We start from the raw sequence: 22,537 nt of genomic DNA, 5'->3' as shown, positions 1-22,537 counted from the left end.
TTTATTCCTTGTTAAGCATTTAGTTTGTGTTGGTTTAAGTTATTTTGCTTCTTTCAAGGATGACTGGAATTATTTCCCTTCCTTTTAAATATTTTTCAGTTTTCACCCGAGGAGTTTCTCAGCTCAAGCTAAGGAGAGCAAAGTTCCTGGTTTTTAAATTGCTGTGAGATTCTCTTTCGTGTGAGCTGAACTAACATGTAAATCATTTACCATCTGTCTCAGTACAGTTTAGCACCTCAGAAAAGTATATTTTACATCTTGAATTAAAAATTAAAAAGTTTTTTTAATGAGAAGCAAACTGTCTTTAAAAAAAATTAAACAATATAAAAAATCCAGTCCCCTTTTGAAAAATCACCTGGTTTGTTTGGGTGTTGGACAGGCAACACTACAACCAATGTGTCGTGGCACATAATAGGAGGCGGTAAGTTCTTAGAATGGGTTCGGTCTGGAACATGTAGAAATCGTCATGAGCAAACGAACAATAACCTGGAGCACTTTAGACAAATGCTTTCAGTCATCAAGTCTTTGAATTCTTTAAAATTTGTTGTCAGCATATTTTTAGGATATTAAATTAAAAAAACATATCATAAAGCCTGCATCCTTTATATTTTTTTTGGCTCAAAGTTTAATGCTTCCTTTGCTGCAGCTTAAACTGCAAACAATTTAATCCAATTTGAACATAGTTAAATTATGATTTAACTGAAATTACCTAAATTTACTTCAACATAAACCAAACGTGTTTGCTTTTTAAAAGGCTTTGAGGTAATGGCAATTACAAAATGAACTAAAACACACAGGTCCACTTTGTTTTCTTTTTGTGTGTGTGGGGATGGGGGTGGGGGTGGGGGTGGGGGGGCTTAAACCAGTTGCAGAATAGCTTGTGGGAAGTGGGAACTTTAATTGGCAAAGAAACTTTTTAATAGCCTTCAAAACCTACATTAAATCTTCTCAGTGGCCTAGTGATAGATTGTCCGCTCTGGAACTGGGAAGATGGGGTTCAAACACCGGTCGGGTCATACCAACGACTTTAAAAATGGGAACCAATGCCTTTCTGCTTAACACTCCGCTTTAAGGGGTTGGATCGAAGGGGTTAAACCATGAAATAGTTCCCGAGCATTCAAATTACATGGGGCTCTATAGGACAGGAGGGGCGGGCTTGGAAAAAAGGAAATACTGATGTATTACCTACATATTAGAGAGGGATACGACTATCACTTCTATTGTTTTCTAAAAGTTTTTATAAAATCATAGCCTAGAAACCTGGAGGCACAGTAGCAGAAACTAAAATCATTTGTTCTGCATGTCAGTCCAGCCACACTGCACTGGAACCTCAGCAGACCTGGCCAGTCTGGTGGCGTGCCAATAACAGCGCTCTATCGGTTTGGTGGGCCAGTCACAGCGCTCTATTGGTTTGGTGGGCCAGTCACAGCGCTCTATTGGTTTGGTGGAACTTCATGCGACGAAGTCTATCGATGTCTTTCTCTGTAGTGTTACTCTCCTCTGGATTCTGCAACAAGGCCATGAGGAAACAGTTGTTGACATGATGTTGAGATCATTGAGGGGCTGGTGAGGGAGTTATGAAAGTAATAATGGGAAGAATTATACTGTAGGGGTGAAGTGAAGGGGGCATGCTCTAGAAAATTCTGGTTAAGGCCTTTAAAATAAGTTATCTGAAGAAAGCTGCTGGAGACTAATGAGGATTTAGGGTCAAAGATGGAAACAGGAAGTGTAGCGACTAGTAGGAGGAGGTGGAGCTAAACTAGCATACATACACAGGAGTAGCATAAATATTGTTTAAAGCATAAAGTTAAAATGAATGATTTATTTCTTTATCTATGTCTGACTGTAACTTTGTATATCTTACCATCAAATGACTACTCTGACAAATATAACTGTGTGTTGTTGATTTAGCTAATTTTTTTAAATGTCAGATTATTGTGCTGTAAATTATTCCAACCGCTGCCAGGAACAAATACAAACTGCAAGCCGGGTCACTGTATGAGTCATTAAACCAGCACCAGGCGTTAAGAATAAATGAAACAAAACAAAAAACCTCCCACAGCACAAAGTACAAATTCCAGCAGCAGTTTCAGCAATTAACACCGTGTGACTGATGGATCAAGGTCAATGAGCATAATCACTCAATTTAAATGTAGTACACTTGGATATTAATGTGTTTTGATTGCAGAAAGAAGAAAATCAATAAAATAAAAATTTTCGTTAAACGCTGACACATCAGAATCAGAATCAGAATCAGCTTTATTGCCAGCGCTCCAGCGACCCAGAGCATAGGAACTTGACTCCGCAGCACAGCCTGACCAAGGTTACACACACACACACATGTAGACAGAACAGATACAGGCAGACCACGAGAGCAGCCATAACGGCGCTCATTTCAATTAGATGAAAAGGGGATTACATGAGGATAAATTGGGGGAGGGAGAAAAAGGCATTCCAGAGTTACTCCCGGCAGGGCGTAGCTTTACTATACAAAAAAAACGCCTCAAACATATAAGCACGAACATCAGCAGTTCACAACATGAGACACCAAAAGGAAGGCGGAGGGGTGGGGCTGGGATCCTGTTTCCCCTGCGAGAACAGCCCTGTATGGTGCTCATCCACTGTAGCCACAGGTGGGAGGGAGATCTTGGGAGGAGCGCAGAGCACATTGACACCTGCAGGTTGATGACCTCGCCAGCGAAGGGTTTTCACAGCATCTGTCTACATTCCTTCGTGGGGGTTTGTTGTTGGCATTCACAAGGCTGCCATGGCGTCAGATTCGGACAACAAGACTGTGTTTGGGTCAGGCAGAGATAATTTTGTTCTCTGCCTTCAAGTCTGTAACTGATCATTCAAGTCCTCCAGTGAAGCCAATTCAGGTTTTAAACATCTCCACCCCTTCCGGTGACCCTCTCCGAGATGACATCCATCTTGCGCACTAATACCGGTAACGCAGCTAGAACGCTGTCCAGCTCACGATTAACTTGAGTTATGTCCCAGTCTGTGAGGTCTCCACACGAACGGTGCTTTCCGTGGGTGCGGGTCGCCCTCCAATCGCTTCCATCTTCCCAGATTTCCAGAAAACCAGATATCCTCCCACTCCAATCAGAAGAAATCCAGTGATCATCAGGCCAAACATCCACACATCTTCGACGTCCTCAATGGACAACTGAAAGAGGCATATGATCCTCCATTCTTTCCAGGAATCGAGCATATACCCCGCCGGGTGTGTCCCTTGCGGGCAAGTGGGAGCCCCCTGCTCCGTTCTCATCGTTGAAAAGATCTTATCGATCGCGTTGAATGACCTGACAAAGTAGTTTTTTAGAAATCCATTTCTAAAAAATGAGGTTTTTCAGAAGAAATGCAGAGAAGCGCTCTGTGGGCAGACAGGACAAAGAGCCTTGGGAAAAAAAGATAAGGGAGCAAAAAGGGAAGCGTCTGTACTCTGCGAGTGCCAGAAGAGATTCATCGTGAGCAAAGTTCAAATCTGCAACATGAGTGATTGTTTTATCGCTGCTCCTATTGGGGTCAACAGAAAACAATTAGAAAATCCAAAAGCTTAAAATGCTTGAGTCAAGTGTTTCTTTCACAACTATTCAAATAATAAATTGTTGCAGTTTTATTTTTTCAAACTTAAAATTACTTTTATACTGTTATCTTTATATGTGTTTTTCTCCTTAGTTAAATATTTACTTTTCGGTTTCTGGTTAAACAAGAAGCCAAGAAAGTTCTGTTCAGCCTGTTCAGAATTTTGTCTTTTTAAGTTAGAGCTACTCAGTTTAATCGCAGTAATCAGTTTGCGCCAAATGTGTCTCCAAATTATGTGTTTTATGCTTTGAGTTGTGGGAAATCAGTGTTTTTTTTTGTGTGTGTGAATTTTTTTTACTCCTGTTAACATAAAACCCTGTAGTATTGTACTTATTTTGTCAAGTTCTGTCTAAGTTCTGTTTTGTATTTGTATTTTTTATTTTATTTAGTCATAAAAGTAATTCATTCATGTATACAACTTCATATCAAACATATAGATACATATACTCCCCACCTCACAAACATGTATATCCATATACTTGATATACATACATACTGTTGGCATATGTGCCTGGATCAAAACAAAATACTCGAAGTCATGGTAAACAAAACGGTGGTCAGTAAAATATGAAGTTTACTCGATTAGCAGTTTTAACGAAATTAGAATCCACATTTATGAGTCAAATTTGATAAGAAATTAATTCATAAATACGTAGTTTTATGAACTCAAACATTTTGTGGCAATTGATTACCCTTAATTTTTTGAGTTCTGGTAACTTATTCAAGTTTCCAGTGTAGTGAGCTATTGGCTACAGTTTTGTGCTACATTAGCATTTAATTTGTGTTTGTCTTTCAGTGATTTTCCCTTGAAACTGTTAGGATATGTATTACAAGTTCATGAAAGACATGGAGCAGTATGACAGTAAAAAATGGGATTAAGGTCTGGAATCCAGCCTCTCTCAAAGCTTGGCTGACGGTGCTGCGTTGTAGTTTTATGCAGCGAACCTTTGATGTGGTGCACATTTTAAATGTCAGACTGCCCCTCTTGTCATGAGAGCTAGACACGAGCAGTCTTTGACCCCCACTTCAAGATAACTACATGATGTTAACTACACTCATTTTGTTTCCCCATCAGCATTATTAGCATATACCGGGCCCCAGAGGAAGCCACTGACTTTTCTAAAAGGTAATTAGCTCGTGGTATTTGCAAAACCCACGCATAGCTGTTCCGAGGAGCTCTTTAGAAACAGACCGTCCTGGTTAGGGAAAAAAGAAAATAATTCAATTCACTGGAAGATTAAACAGACCTTGACTGTAATTCACCTTCCTGTGAGTCTTTCTGAGTCATATGATGGGCAATAGAAGAGCCATAGGGGGTTCAGTTATTGGTTGGTGAGCTGCTGTCATTAGGCCCGACGTTGGCATTCACTTGTCTGCATATCAGTCGTTATGGAGCTGGAAGGGACCAGATTTGGACAGGAGGGTTGAGCTTGAGCCTTCGACAAAAATATTTAAATTCTCTGAGGCCTGATATAAACCAGATTTTAGTTGAGAAACTCCATCTTGAGTTCCCATTTAAAAGAGATGCCAGGCACCAATTTATGTCAATTATGATGATTGTTTATCAAACTAAAATCATGTTTAACTCATTCACTGCCAATGGCGACTAAAGTCGTTATTTGCATTTTTTTTACTGTGTGGGCGTCGAAACGAGCCCCCGCACCGTGAGAAAAAAAACATCTCAGCTCTAAAGCTGATCTTCATCTGCATACGTCACACGTCACGTGATCAGGAAGCAGAACATCCATGTGTTAGGAGATCGTTTTGGACCGCTGCTGTAAAAAAAGTGAGGTGCGAACCGGAAAAGCGTCTGCCAATCACAATTCAACAACGGATTATGAAAGAACGGGAAAAGCTCGAAACGCGCAGATTCTTCCTGATGTAAGAGGTGCGTCTCCGCTTTGTTTTGGTTGTTTTGACGTCGACATCATCCTAGCACGCAACGTTCTGTGACTCTTAAAAAAAACAGTAAAAATGGTGAGAAACGCTGGCAGCTTTACTGATCAGGAAACAGCTGGCAGTGAATGAGTTAATCACCCATGTTAAATATGTACATGCTTATTAAGGATAATAATAAATATTGTTGTAGCATTTAGATGTCCAGGGGCAGATCTAGAAGGGGTTTGGGAGAGGGAGCAGAACCACCCTAACAGCATGGTTGAAACCCCCTGTGACCCCCCAGCTGGTGTCAGATCCTAAGCTTTAATACATTTCAATTTTTTTAAATTGAGATAATTTTGATGTGGAACCAAAGCATGTGAACGGATTTATTTGAAGTTGAAAGGAGATGCAGAGACAAATACTTTCATGTTGTCACTGAGGTTAAAAATTAAAATATCAAAGCCTCTTTTTGAAAAATAGTAACATTTTGAATCTTACTAAAAATAACGTATATAAAACAAAATTAACTAAATCGCTGTTATGCAATATAGTTTGGAATGTTTGCTTACAAATATGCCTCTTTAACAGAGCACACACACACACACACACGCACGCACGCACACACACACACACACACACACACACACACACACACACACACACACACACACACACACACACACACACACACACACACACACACATGTCATCTTAAACACACATAGACACACCCTTTTTAACTCAGTGAATATAATAAAAATGCATTTTTTTCAGGAATTTGGAAATGGAACATAGAGGAAAATGTCACTGGACACCACCCCAAAGACAAGATGGTGATCATACAGAAAATAACAGAGGCATTTTTTATGAAGTGTATCATCAGGCAGTGTGTTTTGCTTTTGTTCTGCGACCTCTACCCGCACCACCACAAGACATTCGCCAGTTTAGGCTTCACCGGTGGAGATGTGAGCCATTCCAAAAGCACAACAAATTAGTTTTTTGTGATTGTTCAGAGGCTAAATGAAACATTTTAAATGTAAATGAAAGGTTTTAGAAATGGAAGTCTTTTTTTACAATAGATGTGTGCATTACTAATATTTAACTTTTGCAACATTGGTTTATATAGATAGGCTACTTGGCGCTTTGCAGACTTGATTTAGTGATTGAACATTGCAAATGTGTGTGTATGCAATATGTCTATTTTTACACTCTAGCTTCTTTTTACTTGCTTTTGCTTATTTAGTTTAAATGATAACCTGTAATCACTTGGTGTTATTACGTCTAAATCCTCTTCTGTTACTGTAAACACAATAAAGTCATAATTGTTATTTTGATATTTGCATAAGATTATGATGTTTGTGTTATGATATTGACTGGACATAAAACTAACTAACTAACTAACTAACTAACTAACTAACTAACTAAAGCATATATAATTAGTAATTCATGAGTTTAAATGTGCACTGACTGAGTTTTCCCACGTTGCAGCGAGCCTACATACCCGGGTGATGTTCTGAATCCTGAAGAGACGGATGATAACATCATCATCAGCAGTCCTGGAGAGAAGCTCCACTGTCATGGGCCCAAACTGCTGCAGCCCCGGCTCAGGCCAGTACTGCAGACAGGGCTGAGATAAGGAGAGAGAAGACAGCAGGTCATTAGCCTACAGAACAAATGATTGTGTCAGCTGCTAGTGATGGTGAAGCCAGTAACAAGACACCTGAGTATTGACAACAGGACAATTAGCCTAAATGACAATGATTACTTACAAATAGCAGTTGTAAATTAAACTTGCAAAAAAAAAAAAGTCAAGAAAATAAAAGAGGAAACACTAATGGCAGGAACAATTCTTCACACCAGCAAGAGCCACTGAGCTTGAATAATGCATGAATCCCAATCATTACCATTAGCATATTATACATTAATGGAGTAAGAGACCTTGGTTGTACCCAGGAGAGTCAAACAGGAAGTTAGCTGAGAGGCTGGGCACACCCAAAGCCAAGGTCTCCCATCATCACTGCCCCCCCCCCCCCCCCCCCCCCGAGTCAGGGTAGGGGGACACGGGGGAGCCGTGTTGACATGCTGACATGTTCTGTGGTGGCTTTGGGGATGAGCGGACCCCTGGAGTAGGATGTGATAACAGTGACGGACTGACAGATGGGTGTTAACAGGTGACATTGAGCAGGAAGGGAGATAAATATTTATACATCCAGACACGAGACAGGCAGTCCAACTGAGGAGGACAAAGCAACCAAGTGTTTTAGGGTTGGACTAGTAATCTACAGGCAGCGAGACCTGGAGGGGGGATGAGGAGAGGGTGACAGTGGAAGAAGGATAGGCTGCGGCTGACAGGCATGTTGGAAGCAAGAATGAGACATGACGTGGTGACAGGGCGGCGATAGGAAGGTGGCAGAACAAACCTACCCATGAGCCAACATGGAGGGGACAGATAAGAGCGTGTTAATGGGAGACGGCAAAGAAAACGGGCAGCCTGAATACAGAAGCAAAGCCTGATGGGGAGGTAGACGGCTGATGACACACACACACACACACACACACACACACACACACACACACACACACACACACACACACTGCAACTCTCATTTCCTTTGTTTTAACCATTTAACCAGTCGCTCATTAATCCTGAGTTTGGGTCATTATGCTTCCACTGTGGCTGCAGAACCTCTAGCAGATGTACAAACACTCATAGTGTTTTCATAGGCGGTCCAGGTCTATGTGCATCAGCTCAAACGGGTAAAAAAGAACGATGAACATATTTTGTCAGCTCAGCGGGAAAATAGCTCCTCATCTTTGTAAATATCCAGTTTTGAGGGGCAGCTGTATGAATCCTCAGGGATAAGGAATTGCTTTCTGCTGGAGACTTTGGCCCCAAAGCATTCTGGGCTTGAAAGGGAGCCTGACATCTTATTGGTTTACGTTACTTTTTATGTCTGCACCTTTGCTCTGGTCTTCCGCCGACTGCTTACCTTGCAGTGTTTGGAATTGGTCGGAAATTGGCCCAGACACACTCAATTCTCTCTCTGTATCCTCTTTAGATAATAAATACAGGTGCTGGCCAGTAAATTAGAATATCATCAAAAGGTTGAAAATATTTCAGTAATTCCATTCAAAACGTGAAACTTGTACATTATATTCATGCAATGCACACAGACCAATGTATTTCCAATGTTCATTACATTTAAATTAGATATTCATAAGTGACAACTAATGAAAACTCCAAATTTGGTATCTCAAAAAATTAGAATATTCTGAAAAGGCTGAATATAGAAGACACCTGCTGCCACTCTAATCAGCTGATTTACTCAAAACACCTGCAAAGGCCTTTAAAAGGTCCCTCAGTCTTGTTTTGAAGGCACCACAATCATGGGGAAGACTTCTGACTTAACAGCTGTCCAAAAGACAATCATTGACACCTTGCACAAGGAGGGCAAGACACAAAAGGTGATTGCTAAAGAAGCTGGCTGTTCGCAGAGCTCTGTGTCCAAGCACATTAACAGACAGGCGAAGGGACGGAAAAAATGTGGTAGAAAAAAGTGTACAAGCTCTAGGGATAACCGCACCCTGCAGAGAATTGTGACGACAAACCCATTCAAAAATGTGGGGGAGATCCACAAAGAGTGGACTGCAGCTGGAGTCAGCGCTTCAAGAACCACCACGAGGAGACTCATGAAAGACATGGGATTCAGGTGTCGCATTCCGTGTGTCAAGCCACTCTTGAACAAGAAACAGCGCAAGAAGCGTCTCGCCTGGGCCAAGGACAAAAAGGACTGGACTGATGGTGAGTGGTCCAAAGTTATGTTTTCTGATGAAAGCAAGTTCTGCATTTCCTTTGGAAATCAAGGACCCAGAGTCTGGAGGAAGAGCGGAGAAGCACAGAATCCACGTTGCATGAGGTCCAGTGTAAAGTTTCCACCGTCAGTGATGGTGTGGGGTGCCATGTCATCTGCCGGTGTTGGCCCACTCTGTTTCCTGAGGTCCTGGGTCAATGCAGCCGTCTACCAGGAAGTTTTAGAGCACTTCATGCTTCCTGCTGCTGACCAACTTTATGGGGATGCAGACTTCACCTTTCAACAGGACTTGGCACCTGCACACAGTGCCAAAACCACCAGCACCTGGTTCAAGGACCATGGTATCCCTGTCCTTGATTGGCCAGCAAACTCGCCTGACCTTAACCCCATAGAAAATCTATGGGGTATTGTGAAGCGGAGGATGCAATACGCTAGACCCAACAATGCAGAGGAGCTGAAGACGACTATCAGAGCAACCTGGGCTCTCATAACACCTGAGCAGTGCCACAGACTGATCGAGTCCATGCCACGCCGCATTACTGCAGTTATTGAGGCAAAAGGAGCCCCGACTAAGTATTGAGTGCTATACATGCACATTCTTTTCATGTTCATTCTTTTCAGTTGGCCAACATTAGAGAAACAAACATTTTTTCATTGGCCTTTAGAATATTCTAATTTTCTGAGATACCAGATTTGATGTTTTCATTGGTTGTCACCTATAAATATCAAAATTAAATGTAATAAACATCGGAAATACATTGGTCTGTGTGCATTGCATGAATATAATGTACAAGTTTCACGTTTTGAATGGAATTACTGAAATATTTTCAACCTTTTGATGATATTCTAATTTACTGGCCAGCACCTGTACATTTCAGCGAGGGGAAGCTTCTCTGGTGGTAGAAGATAAACCTCAATAGGAAAGGTAAAACTATATTAACAACAACAAGAACAAAATGAAAACATCCAAATGGAAGCTACTTCCTCACAGCTGGCAACTCTGAGATGGAATTTGGCTCTAAAACTAAAAAAAATCAAAAAAAAAAAAATAAATAAAAAAATTTAGTGAGCAGAATTCTATTGTTTTCTTGCATCTCCTCACCCAGGCAGAGTTGGACTGGTTGAGCTGGTTGAGCATAACTACAGACGTGCAGCCATAGTCATACACAAGCCTCCAGAAGTCTGTGGTGGTGCCAGGCAGCGGGTGCGGTGTCACAATGAAGGCTGCAGGTCGGAGGAAGCTGTCGGCAAGCGCCGCGTTGATGTAGTTGCTGCTTTCTCCTTCTGTGGTGATGAGGAAAGCCAGGGAGCGGTCCGGCGGCAGGACGTCCATGCTGCGGTTCTTCTCGCGATTTCGGGGCATCAGAGAGATGCTGCATTCCTCCACGTCCAGATGAGGAGTCACAGAGTTCAGAGTCTGAGGAAGGAGAGAGAGAGAGAGAGGAGTGAGTAGGGAAGATAATCTGAAAAGTATGTTTTTTTTAAAGATGGTGGAGCACTAACCCTAACCAGGGTTAAAATGAAAGATTCAGATGAAAGAATGTAATTTTAATGAAAAAAGATCAAAGAACATCTAAAAAACTGCCTGGATTTCATCAAAAACAATTCCTATTTGTCAAAAACCCACACAGGACATCATGGTTATCACAACCTCGCTCATCGTGAAGAGGCATATTTATGATTCACAGAAAGTAGCAGCGAAAAGATTATCTAACTTCTCTCATGTTGTTGGTGGTGCCTTGCTCCTTCAACGCTAAATGAACAGGACTTGCAACTGGAAAATGGAAACTAGGCAACAATTCTGAGATGCAAGAAGAAACAAAAAACAAACAAACTTGTTTCCATGGCCAGAGGTCACCAACCAATACCACACAGCTGGCCTTTAGTTGACAAATGATAACGTTACATAATCTACGTTTACCAGACTCGATCATCGTTCGGCGGTTGCAGCCTTGGCCTCATGACTGACTTTCTGAAAAGATTTTGAGCTGTAAAAACCAACTGAATCAGAGTTGTGTCAGGATTAACATCAAGTGGGGATTCGGCCAGGGCACAGAACAGAACTCTGACTTTTTATAGGAATTTGTAATCACACGTTTATGAGCTGGTGCCAAAGTGGACCAGTTATTTTAACATTTTCGGAGTGACAAATAACACGCCAAACATCTGACCAGAGTAGACTGCAGCATAACTGCTATGTTATTTATTTAGTGGTAGAAAAAAAAACATGAAAATCCTGTTTTCCTCCGGCTCTCGGAGGGTGCAGACGCTTTTTTCCTCCTCTCCTCAATATCTTATCCTCAAGGCCCTTTGTCTGTCTCTGTGTGCTGGGTGCACGGCTGCTTCTGCATTATTTCTGGAAACTGGAAACTGAAATCACTAAAATGGACCTCGTCAGTTGGTCACTCAACGTGATTGATAACATTTTGTCAACGATGAGAACGGGAGAAGGGGCTCCTGGATGCCCCTCTGGGACAGACCCAGTTGGACTTATCATAGACTCCTGGAAACAGTGGAACTTGATTTGTTTCTCTCAGCTGTCTGTGGAGGACTCTGAAGATGTGTGGATATTCGTGGTGTTGGTGTGAGGTTTCCTGATCATTGGCCTCGGAGGCTTCCTGGCTTATCGGAAAATTAATGAGCTGTCGAGGAATATTGGCCTGCTCCGGGAGTGCAGAGATGGTTTGCAACGTGCAGCAATAGCTGATGTACATTTTATATAAAAGTTATCAATAATTTCTATTCATTTGCTGTGGATAGTTTATTTTACGGACATCGATGAGGGCCACTGAACATTAAAAAAAAACAATAATTCTGAATTTAATCTCAGAATTCTGAGATTAAATTCAGAATTATAAAAAATATGTTGAAATTATTTACCCTAATCTTCTTCCATACATCTAGGTGCACTCTCCAGTTAACCTAACATACCTGCAAAACAAAGCAACAACACTAGCCTAGTGAACTAGACCAAATTCTTGCTTTGCAAAGTTTTAGGCATGCTCCACTGGAACCTCCGCAGCTCCTACCAGGACTCTGGCTAGCCAATCACAGCTCTCTAGAGGGGTTTCAAACACATAAAGAGCTGTGATTGGTCCATAATGGTGGGCCAATCATAGTGCTCTATCTGCTTAGTGAACAAATCACAGAGCTTTATCCGCTTTGTGGGCCAATCAGGGCACTCTATATGCCTGGTGGGTGGGATGATGCAACAGAGTGAAACAAGAGTATGTCACATTCATTGTCCAGTAGACAACGGTAGAACCCGCCCCACAACCGAGAGCCGTCAATGGAGCGTGGCCAGACTAAATAATACATTTATTTAGTCTGGCTTGCCAGGCTAGAACAACACTACAGACTGGCCATGATTTACAAGCATAAGGAGGCTTGGTGTATCCATAATAATCACAGAAACATTTGCATATTTTCTAGATTTACGGCCTTTATTCTGATGGAACAACCAGATTTTGCGATAACAAGACCTGAGTTTCCCAGTTCCAAATCTTAAAAATTGAAAATATTGTTTGTCTTTTAGTATCACAAATACCGTATTGTCTTCCTTAGATTACTATGTATGTCGTATCCCCAGATTCTGGGGAAGCAGTAGCTCAGGAGGTAGAGCGGGTTGCCTCATGATCGGAGGGTCATGGGTTCGACTCCAGCTCCCGCCAGTGGTATTCTGCTGTTGTGTCGTTGGGCAAGACACTTCACCCAACTTGCCTGTATTGGTGGTGGTCAGAGGGGCCGGCAGCGCCAAATGGCAGCCTCGCCTCTGTCCACCCCAGAGCGGCTGTGGCTACAAAGTAGCTTCCCAACACTGGCAGTGTGTGAATGTGAGTGCAGGAAAGTGTATTTGAGTGTCCTAAAAAGCGCTGTATAAGTTTGACGTATTATTCTTGTACATAACTTATTCCATAGATTTATTTGCAGTTAAACAAATTTACCAACAAAGATCAACAAAGAAATCTGAAAAATTAATTGACGAAAAAATGTGCAGCTTGACCCGTTATCATTTGTTTACCTGAAACTCTTCTCTGAGCTGTGAGGTGTTGCTCTGAGAGTCGACTTTCAACATTTCCTTATATGTGAGGACGAACTCAGAAACTGGGATGGCCGTTTCGCCGCACAGACAAGCCTCCAGGATGGCGTCGTGGATGAACACGTACTGCTCCTGAGGGACAGACATCAGGGCGAGAAAACATCCACACATTTACCAAGCCACACATAATCCCCTGTCCACTTCTCCTAACTGTTAATTGCCCACTTGTGTGAAACATTGTTGGATTTAATTACTACTGCTGAATGTTGACTAATAGTTGTCAGTTGTCAAAAAGTCTTCAGACTGCTAGGCCCACTCTAAAGCATTGTTTCCTACCAACATTATGTCCGTGAAATGAGAAAAAAGCAGAACCACGTATCAGAAGAACCACATGCTGCCCACACGCCATATTTAAATAACATCAAGAGTTGGGCAATTGACGAGAAAACTGGGAAATTCGTTTTGACGTGGAACCAAACAAAAGATCACAGAGGCGGTAATACATTTAAATTAGTGGCAAAACACAGTTGCTCTTCCAACTTATTTATCATTTTAATGTGTTTGGTAATTGAGGAAACATGTAAGCAGCAGCTGCAGTGGAAAGGTGGAAAAATGGTGTTGAAGGGAAGATAAGTACTGCTGTTTGGGTTTTTATAGAAATCTATTGGAGCCAAAACCTTTGCAAACATTCATCAGTTTTCTTTATCACAGCACACCACTACTTTATTTATTTGGTAATTCATAATGGGCAAAGTTAAAATAGAACAGATCCAATTCAGTTTATTTATATAGCGCCAATTCACAACAGGAGGAGTCTCAAGGCAAAGCAAACATTCCAATTGAACCCATTGATCAGGGCCCTGACTTCAGTTCATTAGTGTTAAGTTCAGTGATGAAATAAATTGACAAATATTGACATTTTTGTCAACGAATAAAAGACGACAACAAGAATTGACCGTAACAAAAATCCAATCAGAAAACGGAAAAGAGGGAGACCAAACCGAGCAACACATCTGGTTATCCTTCTCATGTTATCAGCGTGCTCTAGCTGTGTTTGTGTGAGGAAAACTACATTTAAGTGACCAAGAACAATGTTCAGGCAACCGACACACTAATCAATACATCTGAAACAACGCTTACTCTTAGTTAAACTCCTTACGTTATTAGATTATTACATTTTAATGTGTTGATGGTATGATGTAATTTCATGTCATGTTTACATATAGTACTGCACATAATATGGGCTTGTTTGAATTTGTGTCTCCCAATATAAACAAGTAAACTGTCAGCGTGCACTTTGGTAGTTTCCATTAATTATTGCTATTAAAACAGTAATAAATACAGTGTTTTATTGATCTAAGTATGAAATGTTAATTCTTCATATTTCTTTACAGTTTCAAGTAGGTGTAGTTCTCATTTCCTTTACAGAAGTTGAAAATGATCGCATCAGAAGAAAAAAAACATTTTAGTCAAATAAAATAAGACTAAAACTAAATATAAACCCTCATCTAAATGAACACTGGTTCATTATGCCAGCTAGTTAAAGGTTTTCTATTTTAAGGAAACCCAGCAGGTTGCATCGAGTCACTGACTTGTTGTCAGGGACTCTACAGCAATCCTCATACTAAGCAAGCATGTAGCCACAGTGAAGAGGAAAAGTCCCCTTTAACAGGAAGACACCTCCAACAGAACCTGGCTCGGTATGAGCAAGCATCAACTATGACTCACTGAAGGTGAGAAGACAAGTATAAATAGCCATAGCAGCTTCTAAATCGTGTCATGTAGATCTATAAAACAATGTTGTTTTATGACACTTCAGTCTTGTCTCCATTCATCTTGGTAGCTCATCATATGTTTTGGACATAGCAGCTACTTCTCCAAACACAGGCCCTTGAAGAAGCAAGCTACAATCAGTAAAGTGGTAATAGTTTACACATTTTAAACAAAAACACACCTCCAAACTGCTGAAATATATGTTCAAGTGTTTTCTTTTTGATTCAGTTCTGCATCTGGGCATTAGGAGAATTACGCTCAAGTGGCTGAACTCTTCTTAAAAGACAATTCTTCAGCTGGTTTATATGCTGAAGATCAAACTTTTGAGCGCTGCCTCTCTGAGCATGTTTCTGCCTTTCCACTCACTTCAGTCTGGATCATGTTGATACGTCGCGAGCAGAGGGTCTTTACACAGTTGTAGATGTCCACCACTCCTTCACACTCGGCCATATCCAGCATGACATCCAACACGATGTAGCAGCCAGTCCTGCCTGCCCCCATGCTGTTAGAGGAGAGAGGATGCAGGGTGAAAAATCTGAACTCACATGTGAACTGAAAAAAAAAACTACAATAAAACTCCTGTGAGTAAATTCAAATAAAAATAGAGAGCCTAAGTCACGCTCATCTACTTCCAGACCACGGGTCTCCGGAAGAATGACAACGGGGCTGAAAACGCTATTTTCTAATTCTGCTTGTTTTCGCAACCCTACGTGGACAAGCAGGTTCAGAAAATGGAAGGATGGATGGAAGGATGGATGGATGGATGGAAGGATGGATGGATGGATGGATGGATGGATGGCTTTAAAGAACAAACTCTGGACAGTGTGAGGTGAGTTTGTCTCACTACAGGACTAAAAACACACACGGAGCATCAGCAGTCAGATGCAGCCGTTCACCAACACTCGTGTGTGTGTGTGTGTGTGTGTGTGTGTGTGTGTGTGTGTGTGTGTGTGTGTGTGTGTGTGTGTGTGTGTGTGTGTGTGTGTCAGAAGGCTGAACAATAACCTGTAGAATAATTCATCATGCTAGAGCAGCTTCTCTGTGGTGGACCACACCAGCTTCTGCCACAATAATAATAATAATAATAATAATAATAATAATAATAATAATAATAATAATAATAATAATTATTATTATTATTATTATTATTATAATAATAATAATAACAATAATAATAATAAATAACACACAAAGCTGTGAACATTTTAATTTCCTTTCTGAACTATTTCTGTTGAGATTTTTAATGTTTAAAATCTGTTAGCTTGTTACTGACAGCAGCCACGTTTAAGTTTCACTTCCTGTTGTTACTGAATGCTGCTGCAGCGTGGAGGTGTAGTTCTCAGTCATCCTGGACGTGATCATCCTGAGAGTTTTAGCTGAAAGCAGCTGGACGTTTCTGGATATGTTGGAGACATTTAGCCTCTCATCCCAGAGGCTGCTTCCACACTTTGGTTGTGGTCAGAAACAAACACACTGGTTGTGCTGCAAGTCTTTTTCTTTTTTCCTCCAAAACATGTTTTTGTCTAAATGATGGTGATGTTGTTGTTCATAGAGTTAAAATTCATGTTGAAGTTAAGATTATTTCATCAAGTAGGACCTGTGGTTAGCTGGCTCATATAAACATGTCATGTCTTTAAATAATCGGAATCGGGAATCGATAGGAACCGGAATCGAAACAAGGAATTGGAATCGTTCAAAATCAAACGATGCCCAACCCTAGGCGGGACTAGGCAGCTCAAAAATAACCATTCAGAAAAAAGACAGAAATGCAAACGCAACGCTGTAGTTTTTTAGCTGTAGTCAAAAATGGCGTCTGGCAATGGCGCAAGCATTTAAAATTTTTTTAGAAGAAAGGCTTTCAGCTCTTCTACTTGCTGTGGTTTTAAAGACATTCAAGTCATTTAGAACAGAAAAGGAAAGGAAAGAGCTGCGGCGAACTCCGCCACTGTCTTCGTTGTTTATGAGAAACAGAGCACCGCTGTGTGTAACGTCCGCGACGCTGAAGTTTTTTTGCTGTAGTCAAAAATGGCGTCTGGCGACAGCGCACCATATCTTTCTTTAGAAGAAAGGCTTTTAGCGCTTCTACTTGTTGTTTTGGACATGTCCAAGTCATTTAGAACAGAGGAAAGAGCCGCAGCGAGCTACGCTTCAGTCACCATGTTTATGGCAAACTCGGCGTTGTGGTGTGTGACGTACGCTTCTCAGCGCTCACTGGCTCGGTTACAATTCTCAGGGGGTGGGGTCATTTGAACAGGAGAGTTCCCTGACCTTTTCTCTGTGCAGACAAACAGAGGAGGAGTCTGGCAGGCCAGTCTAGGAAAGAACCACCGTAAATCTGAGAGATGATGTGATGACGTCACATATACGACGTGCCGATTTCTGGTGTGTAGCCATGCTAATTACAAACTTTTATAAGCTGATGAATCTCAAAGTGCGTGACTGGCATGGTCGAAACACCCATCATTACTTAGATTAGAAAATAACGTTTTAGCCTCGTTGAGTTGCATTCAATTTTTCGTTCTTCTGGGGACCCGTGAGCCGACTGCAAAGCGAGGAGACTTAGGCTCCCTATAATGTCATTCACAGTAAGTTGATAAGTAGATAAATATTACAGCAATATTTCTCCAGCACTAGAGGATGCGTAGCCATTTGTCGTCTTGCTGTTATAGTTCTGAACGACTCACTAAAGGAAGTAAAACACCATGATTGGCTCATTATTCACTTCAGACATATCGAGTTGTTGGTAATTTTAAAAACTGCTTGAGAGAATTGCTTTAGAGTTGATTATTTGCTTCTAATTCACTGTTAGCATTGTTAGCTCAACGTTAGCCTCTAGGCTGCTTCACATGATACTGGAATAAAACAAAAGTATGCCATGGCCTCTTTGGGGTACCTTAAATAGCTTCAGGGTCGCTGGCTTTGGTCCTTTAAGCAACTGGTGCTGTTGGCCAGCTGGAGTCGAATTAAAAATGCTAGCGCTGCAGTGTTAGCTTGGCTCAGACTTGGCAAACTTGTGGGCTCACAGATTGTAAATAGTTGCTCTGACCCTCTTTAGTGTTTTGAAAAGAGAAAAACTGACAACCTCCCGTGCTGGCTAAGAATAAATCTGTTTCAATGTAACCTTCCTTTCAATATGATTGAGGCTGTTTTGTTTCGCTGGAGATTTTGTACATATTGCTCCTTTAATAGAAGCCTGCCATAAAAATACACAAACATATTTGAGATATGAATATCAATTAAATAATTTTGATGAAATTCAACAATTAGTTAAAACATGTAGATGCTAACTTAAAATTCATTTTTACCTTTATTAATCAGTCAGATGAGCTGAATATAAATGGAGGCACTGTTGCTATAAAAGCAGAGAAGAGCTGCTATGAAAGGCTGGAGGTGCAAGAAGAAAGTCATTGTAGGAATATTAAAAATTATTGTTTTCAGCAGTGTCCACACTTGGAAATAGAACCATCCGGGGGGAAGTGAAGCATTAGGACACTGATGTGAGTTCATGTTCCAGTGGTGAGTCAAAACGGCAAGATTTGACAAATAACAACTTCTTTGTTTTGTGATCAACTGGAGCAAAAATCAGAACGCTAACTTTACGACTGGCACAGCTCTTGTTTTAAGTAGAAAAATCCTTCTTCACCTGGGACCAGGCTCTGCTAATGTTGATGCAGGAGGACCAAGCTGTTCAATCAATGAAATTCACAGAGTGGCTCCGACCCCAAAGAGCAGCAATCTGCCATCGTTCTCCTTGTTGTGGACTAAATGAGCTGCAGCACAGGTGTGAAAGGGTTGCTAACTCCCTGGTTATGTTCAACATCTTTCAGCTAATGTGCTACAGATTACACAATTACGGAGAAACCAGTTACTCATCGGGGCCATTCCTGCATCCTGTACTGGCCTTTTTTCTTCATAAAGGCCCTTTTCCTCGCTGAAGGTCAAAGCTAGAATCTCACAAACCGTCCAAAGACTGTTTATTCTTTTCAGACTGACAGAAAAGTCATTGATTTGACAAGCATGACTGCCACGTTACATCGTTAGCACCACACGGAGCAGCATGAGGATTTCATTCCACTGACAGGTCATGGTTCCCTTTAATATGTGTTATTAGGATTGTCAGGCTGCAACGTGCTCCATGTTAGAATGGCAAACAGGTAAAGATGAGGAGAGAAAATGGAGCATCTTGTACTACAGAACAGTACAACTGCAGGATTGCTATGTCACACTGTTTTTACAGACTTAATAGACTGTCAGAGGTAAAATGTGACAGACTGATTTGCATGAATAGAGGAGATTGCTCATAGAGAGGATTTATGAAGAGACTGGCTCCTGAACATCTCACCGCCGGGAGTAGGATTTTATAGTACTGGGGCTTTATGACTTACTCACATACACACCCTGTAGTTTGTTCACGCTCAACAAGAAGAATGATTAAGATTCTTCCTTTAAAATGATCGCAGTCGGACCAGAAAGGATTCGAAGCTTTGATATTTTCCTCTTAAATAACAAACAAAATACTACAAATGATTTCTGTGAGCTAAAAGCTTTGTTTGAAGGTGCTCATTAGCACAGAGAATAAAAAGTCCTTCACTAAACTTTGATTACCTAAAAGTCCACAGCCATCACTTCCTTGTGACGTTACAGCCATGATTCAACTGTAGACGTTCAGGCAAGGGGCGGGTAAAGTGTCCAGAGACACACTGGCTCCACCCTCTCAGCTGTTTCCATACAAGTCAGCCTTTCAGGAATTTGCTACGATGTCAGCAGATTACAGCTGCTTCAGCAATACGTGATGTCACTGATCAGCACCACAGCGTCCACGGACCTTAACACTATTAAAGCTTTCACACGGTCGAAGTAGGTTGCAATCTAATCCAGTCTTCTCCACTGGGAGAGCAGCTGTGTGACATAAGTTGCGTTCAATGGCCAGAAGAATCACCAGTTGTTGTGGTGCTCACGGAGACCAGAAAGCAGAGTGAATTATGAAAGAAGGTTTCTGCTGCATTTATTGGCATCGGGAGTGTAGAAACAGCAAATGTAAAGCTAAGAAGTAGCTTCATTTATTTTCCTTCTGTTCTGCTTCACCAGAAACTCTTCCAGTTTTACAAATGCGGTCGTGTGGCGACATCTGCCAGTGTCATTTCCTCCTGAGTTACAGCCAGTCAACATTAGTTAATCACAAGGCTCACCCAACAATTCTATTGGACCATTTCAGAGTACCTACCCCAGCTCAGGTAGACTGTTTGTTCCTGAAATGGAGCAGAAAACGGTTCTTTAGGGCCGGCGGGGTGAACTGGAGTCACAATCATTCTGGGATATTATCCTGAAGTTCCAATATTTGAAACAGGCTGATAACTGCATTCTAAATACACACAATTTCAAAGCATCTTGCTGGTCTCTGCTGAGATTCGTGGTTCTCACTTGAGGACTGTACCATTCACTCTGTTTACCTTTGAACTCTGAATGAATTTGACCAGTTTGAATGTGCTGTAGAGTCCAGTCACGTTGCCAGCTTCACTGTGAGTACACATCTGAGTACTTCTAGCTTATTTTGTAAACATCGTAATAATACTGATAACAATGTTTTTGTACCATTCCATTCCTAGTACACATCAAGCATTTCGTCTGAACACAATGTTGAAGGTTGGTTTACCTGCAGTGGACCACCACAGGCCCGGCATCAGGCGGCGTGGAGGCCTTGACTCGGCGCAGAAAAGCAAGCAGCCCAGTGGCGTGGTACGGCACGCCATGCTCTGGCCAGGAAGTGAAGTGGAACTGGCACACCTCGTGTTTAGCGGGGTATCCTCTCTGAAAACCAAATCAGGCAGACTCAGTCTAATATATTTCAGGTGTTCAGAAAGCAATTCAAACAGAGCGCTGGACTCGGATACGGAGGACAAGCTCAGAGAGTTCAAAATAATGAGGGCATGACTCACCCGCTCCATGGCAAAAGTGCGCACGGTGTACTCTGCCAGGGTGTCTGTCTTCAGTAGTGTTATCTTAATGTCACCGTATAACTCGGTGTCGTCAGGCCAGTACTTACAGCACTTCATCTGCACCAAGAACAAGGTTCACGAATGTTTACATGCATGCATTAGGAGTGGACTTCTCTCAGAATTATGTAAAAAGATTTAAAACCAAGTTCACAAAATAAAAGTTGTTTCTATTAGTCTTTAACCTTTGCTGCTGAAGCCTTATCTCCACCAGCAGAAAGCTTTGTGTATTTGAAACCCAAGCTGTGTCCAGATCCTTGTGAGGACTCGTCCTACCCATCCTATATAACATATAAGCTAATAAAATGATGATGATAGAAGAATGTTTATCAGGAATACCTCTAGATAATCTAACTGTGTTCTCAACCAAGTACTCGTTTAAACGTTACGGATACAACTGGAAGTATTAATGGTTACACATTATCTTGTCAGAAATCTGCAGACGCAGTCAGGTGTTTACTCATCATTGTAAACTGTGACGCTGATATTCCCGTAGATCCAGTTCAGTAGAAAAAGGGCAAACATCCCCAGGTTATAATGAAATCTGTAATAAGTGAAGGTAAAGCTCTGGCTGCAACTGTACAATTACACACTTCATACAAACATTTACATGAACACAGAAGCCAAGCTAAACACCACAAGAGTCTTTAGGGAGTGATGCTGAGACGCTACAGGGACTTCCTGCTCTCTAATCGGGTCAAAAACTGCAGCTAATAATAAAGCAGGGCTCTTTATTTAGATGCACTTGAAAAGAGCTCTGCTTCACTGCTGGGCGTGCACAGCCACAGACCATAAACACTAAGTAAACAGCAGCATGATGTAATTATACTTGGAGAGCAATATCAACAACATGGCTGTTTTACTTGTTTCAGGCCTGAAATCTAAAACTCTAATGAAAAACAGTCTTGTTTATGAGACTTAGTGATTCATTTGCTACTGTTACTTTTTAGTGGAACTGCAAGGGTGTCATGAGGCCCCGAGCAAAAATACCCGCTGTCCAGCTAGGATGGCGGGGTTGTTCCGACGAGTGTGTGCAGCAAATGGTGCTTTTAGCATTTTCACTGTCTCACCATTGCCCTGCTTCAAAGTTTATCAGCCCTCCGGGGCCCCCCTGTGGCCCGCAGGCCCCAAGCAACTGTCTGCCCAGCCTGTCGGCATGCAGCACGTCTGTTATGAACCCCATGCTAAAGTAGATGTGGGGTCATAAAACAATACACCAGCAATATGTAAAGAAAACTGGCCTGAACCACCTGTAGATCCTCCACCAGAGGGCAGGTGGCATGGATAAGACTGGGCATACTCTATCTGGACACTTGAGGACTAGAACTAGCTTGATGCTAATTTGCAGTATTACTCTGCAAAGACCTAGATAGGACATCCTACAAATGCGGTCTGGACCACCGGACCCAAAATAGGCCTGATCTGCATTTCCATGCAACACTGACTGTTTG

At 41.6% G+C, this 22,537-nt stretch overlaps 1 protein-coding gene across 4 annotated transcripts in view; it reads right to left on the bottom strand.

Moving 5' to 3' along the window:
* Window positions 1-22,537, bottom strand: part of ptprua (protein tyrosine phosphatase receptor type Ua) — a 323,447-nt gene that overhangs the window by 12,659 nt on the left and 288,251 nt on the right. For all 4 annotated transcript variants that reach the window (XM_015973274.3, XM_015973276.3, XM_015973277.3 and 1 more), the window contains 6 exons: window positions 21,030-21,146; window positions 20,747-20,901; window positions 15,460-15,595; window positions 13,303-13,452; window positions 10,384-10,698; window positions 6,971-7,096 (listed from right to left, as the gene is read on the bottom strand). In XM_015973274.3, coding sequence (XP_015828760.1) covers window positions 6,971-7,096; window positions 10,384-10,698; window positions 13,303-13,452; window positions 15,460-15,595; window positions 20,747-20,901; window positions 21,030-21,146 — 999 coding nt within the window. The remainder of the gene's footprint in view (window positions 1-6,970; window positions 7,097-10,383; window positions 10,699-13,302; window positions 13,453-15,459; window positions 15,596-20,746; window positions 20,902-21,029; window positions 21,147-22,537) is intronic.

Source organism: Nothobranchius furzeri, chromosome 19 (assembly GCF_043380555.1).
Source record: "Nothobranchius furzeri strain GRZ-AD chromosome 19, NfurGRZ-RIMD1, whole genome shotgun sequence".
Classification (NCBI taxonomy): domain Eukaryota; kingdom Metazoa; phylum Chordata; class Actinopteri; order Cyprinodontiformes; family Nothobranchiidae; genus Nothobranchius; species Nothobranchius furzeri.
Note: the sequence above shows the minus strand (reverse complement) of the source record. Positions and strands in the feature narration are given on the sequence as shown.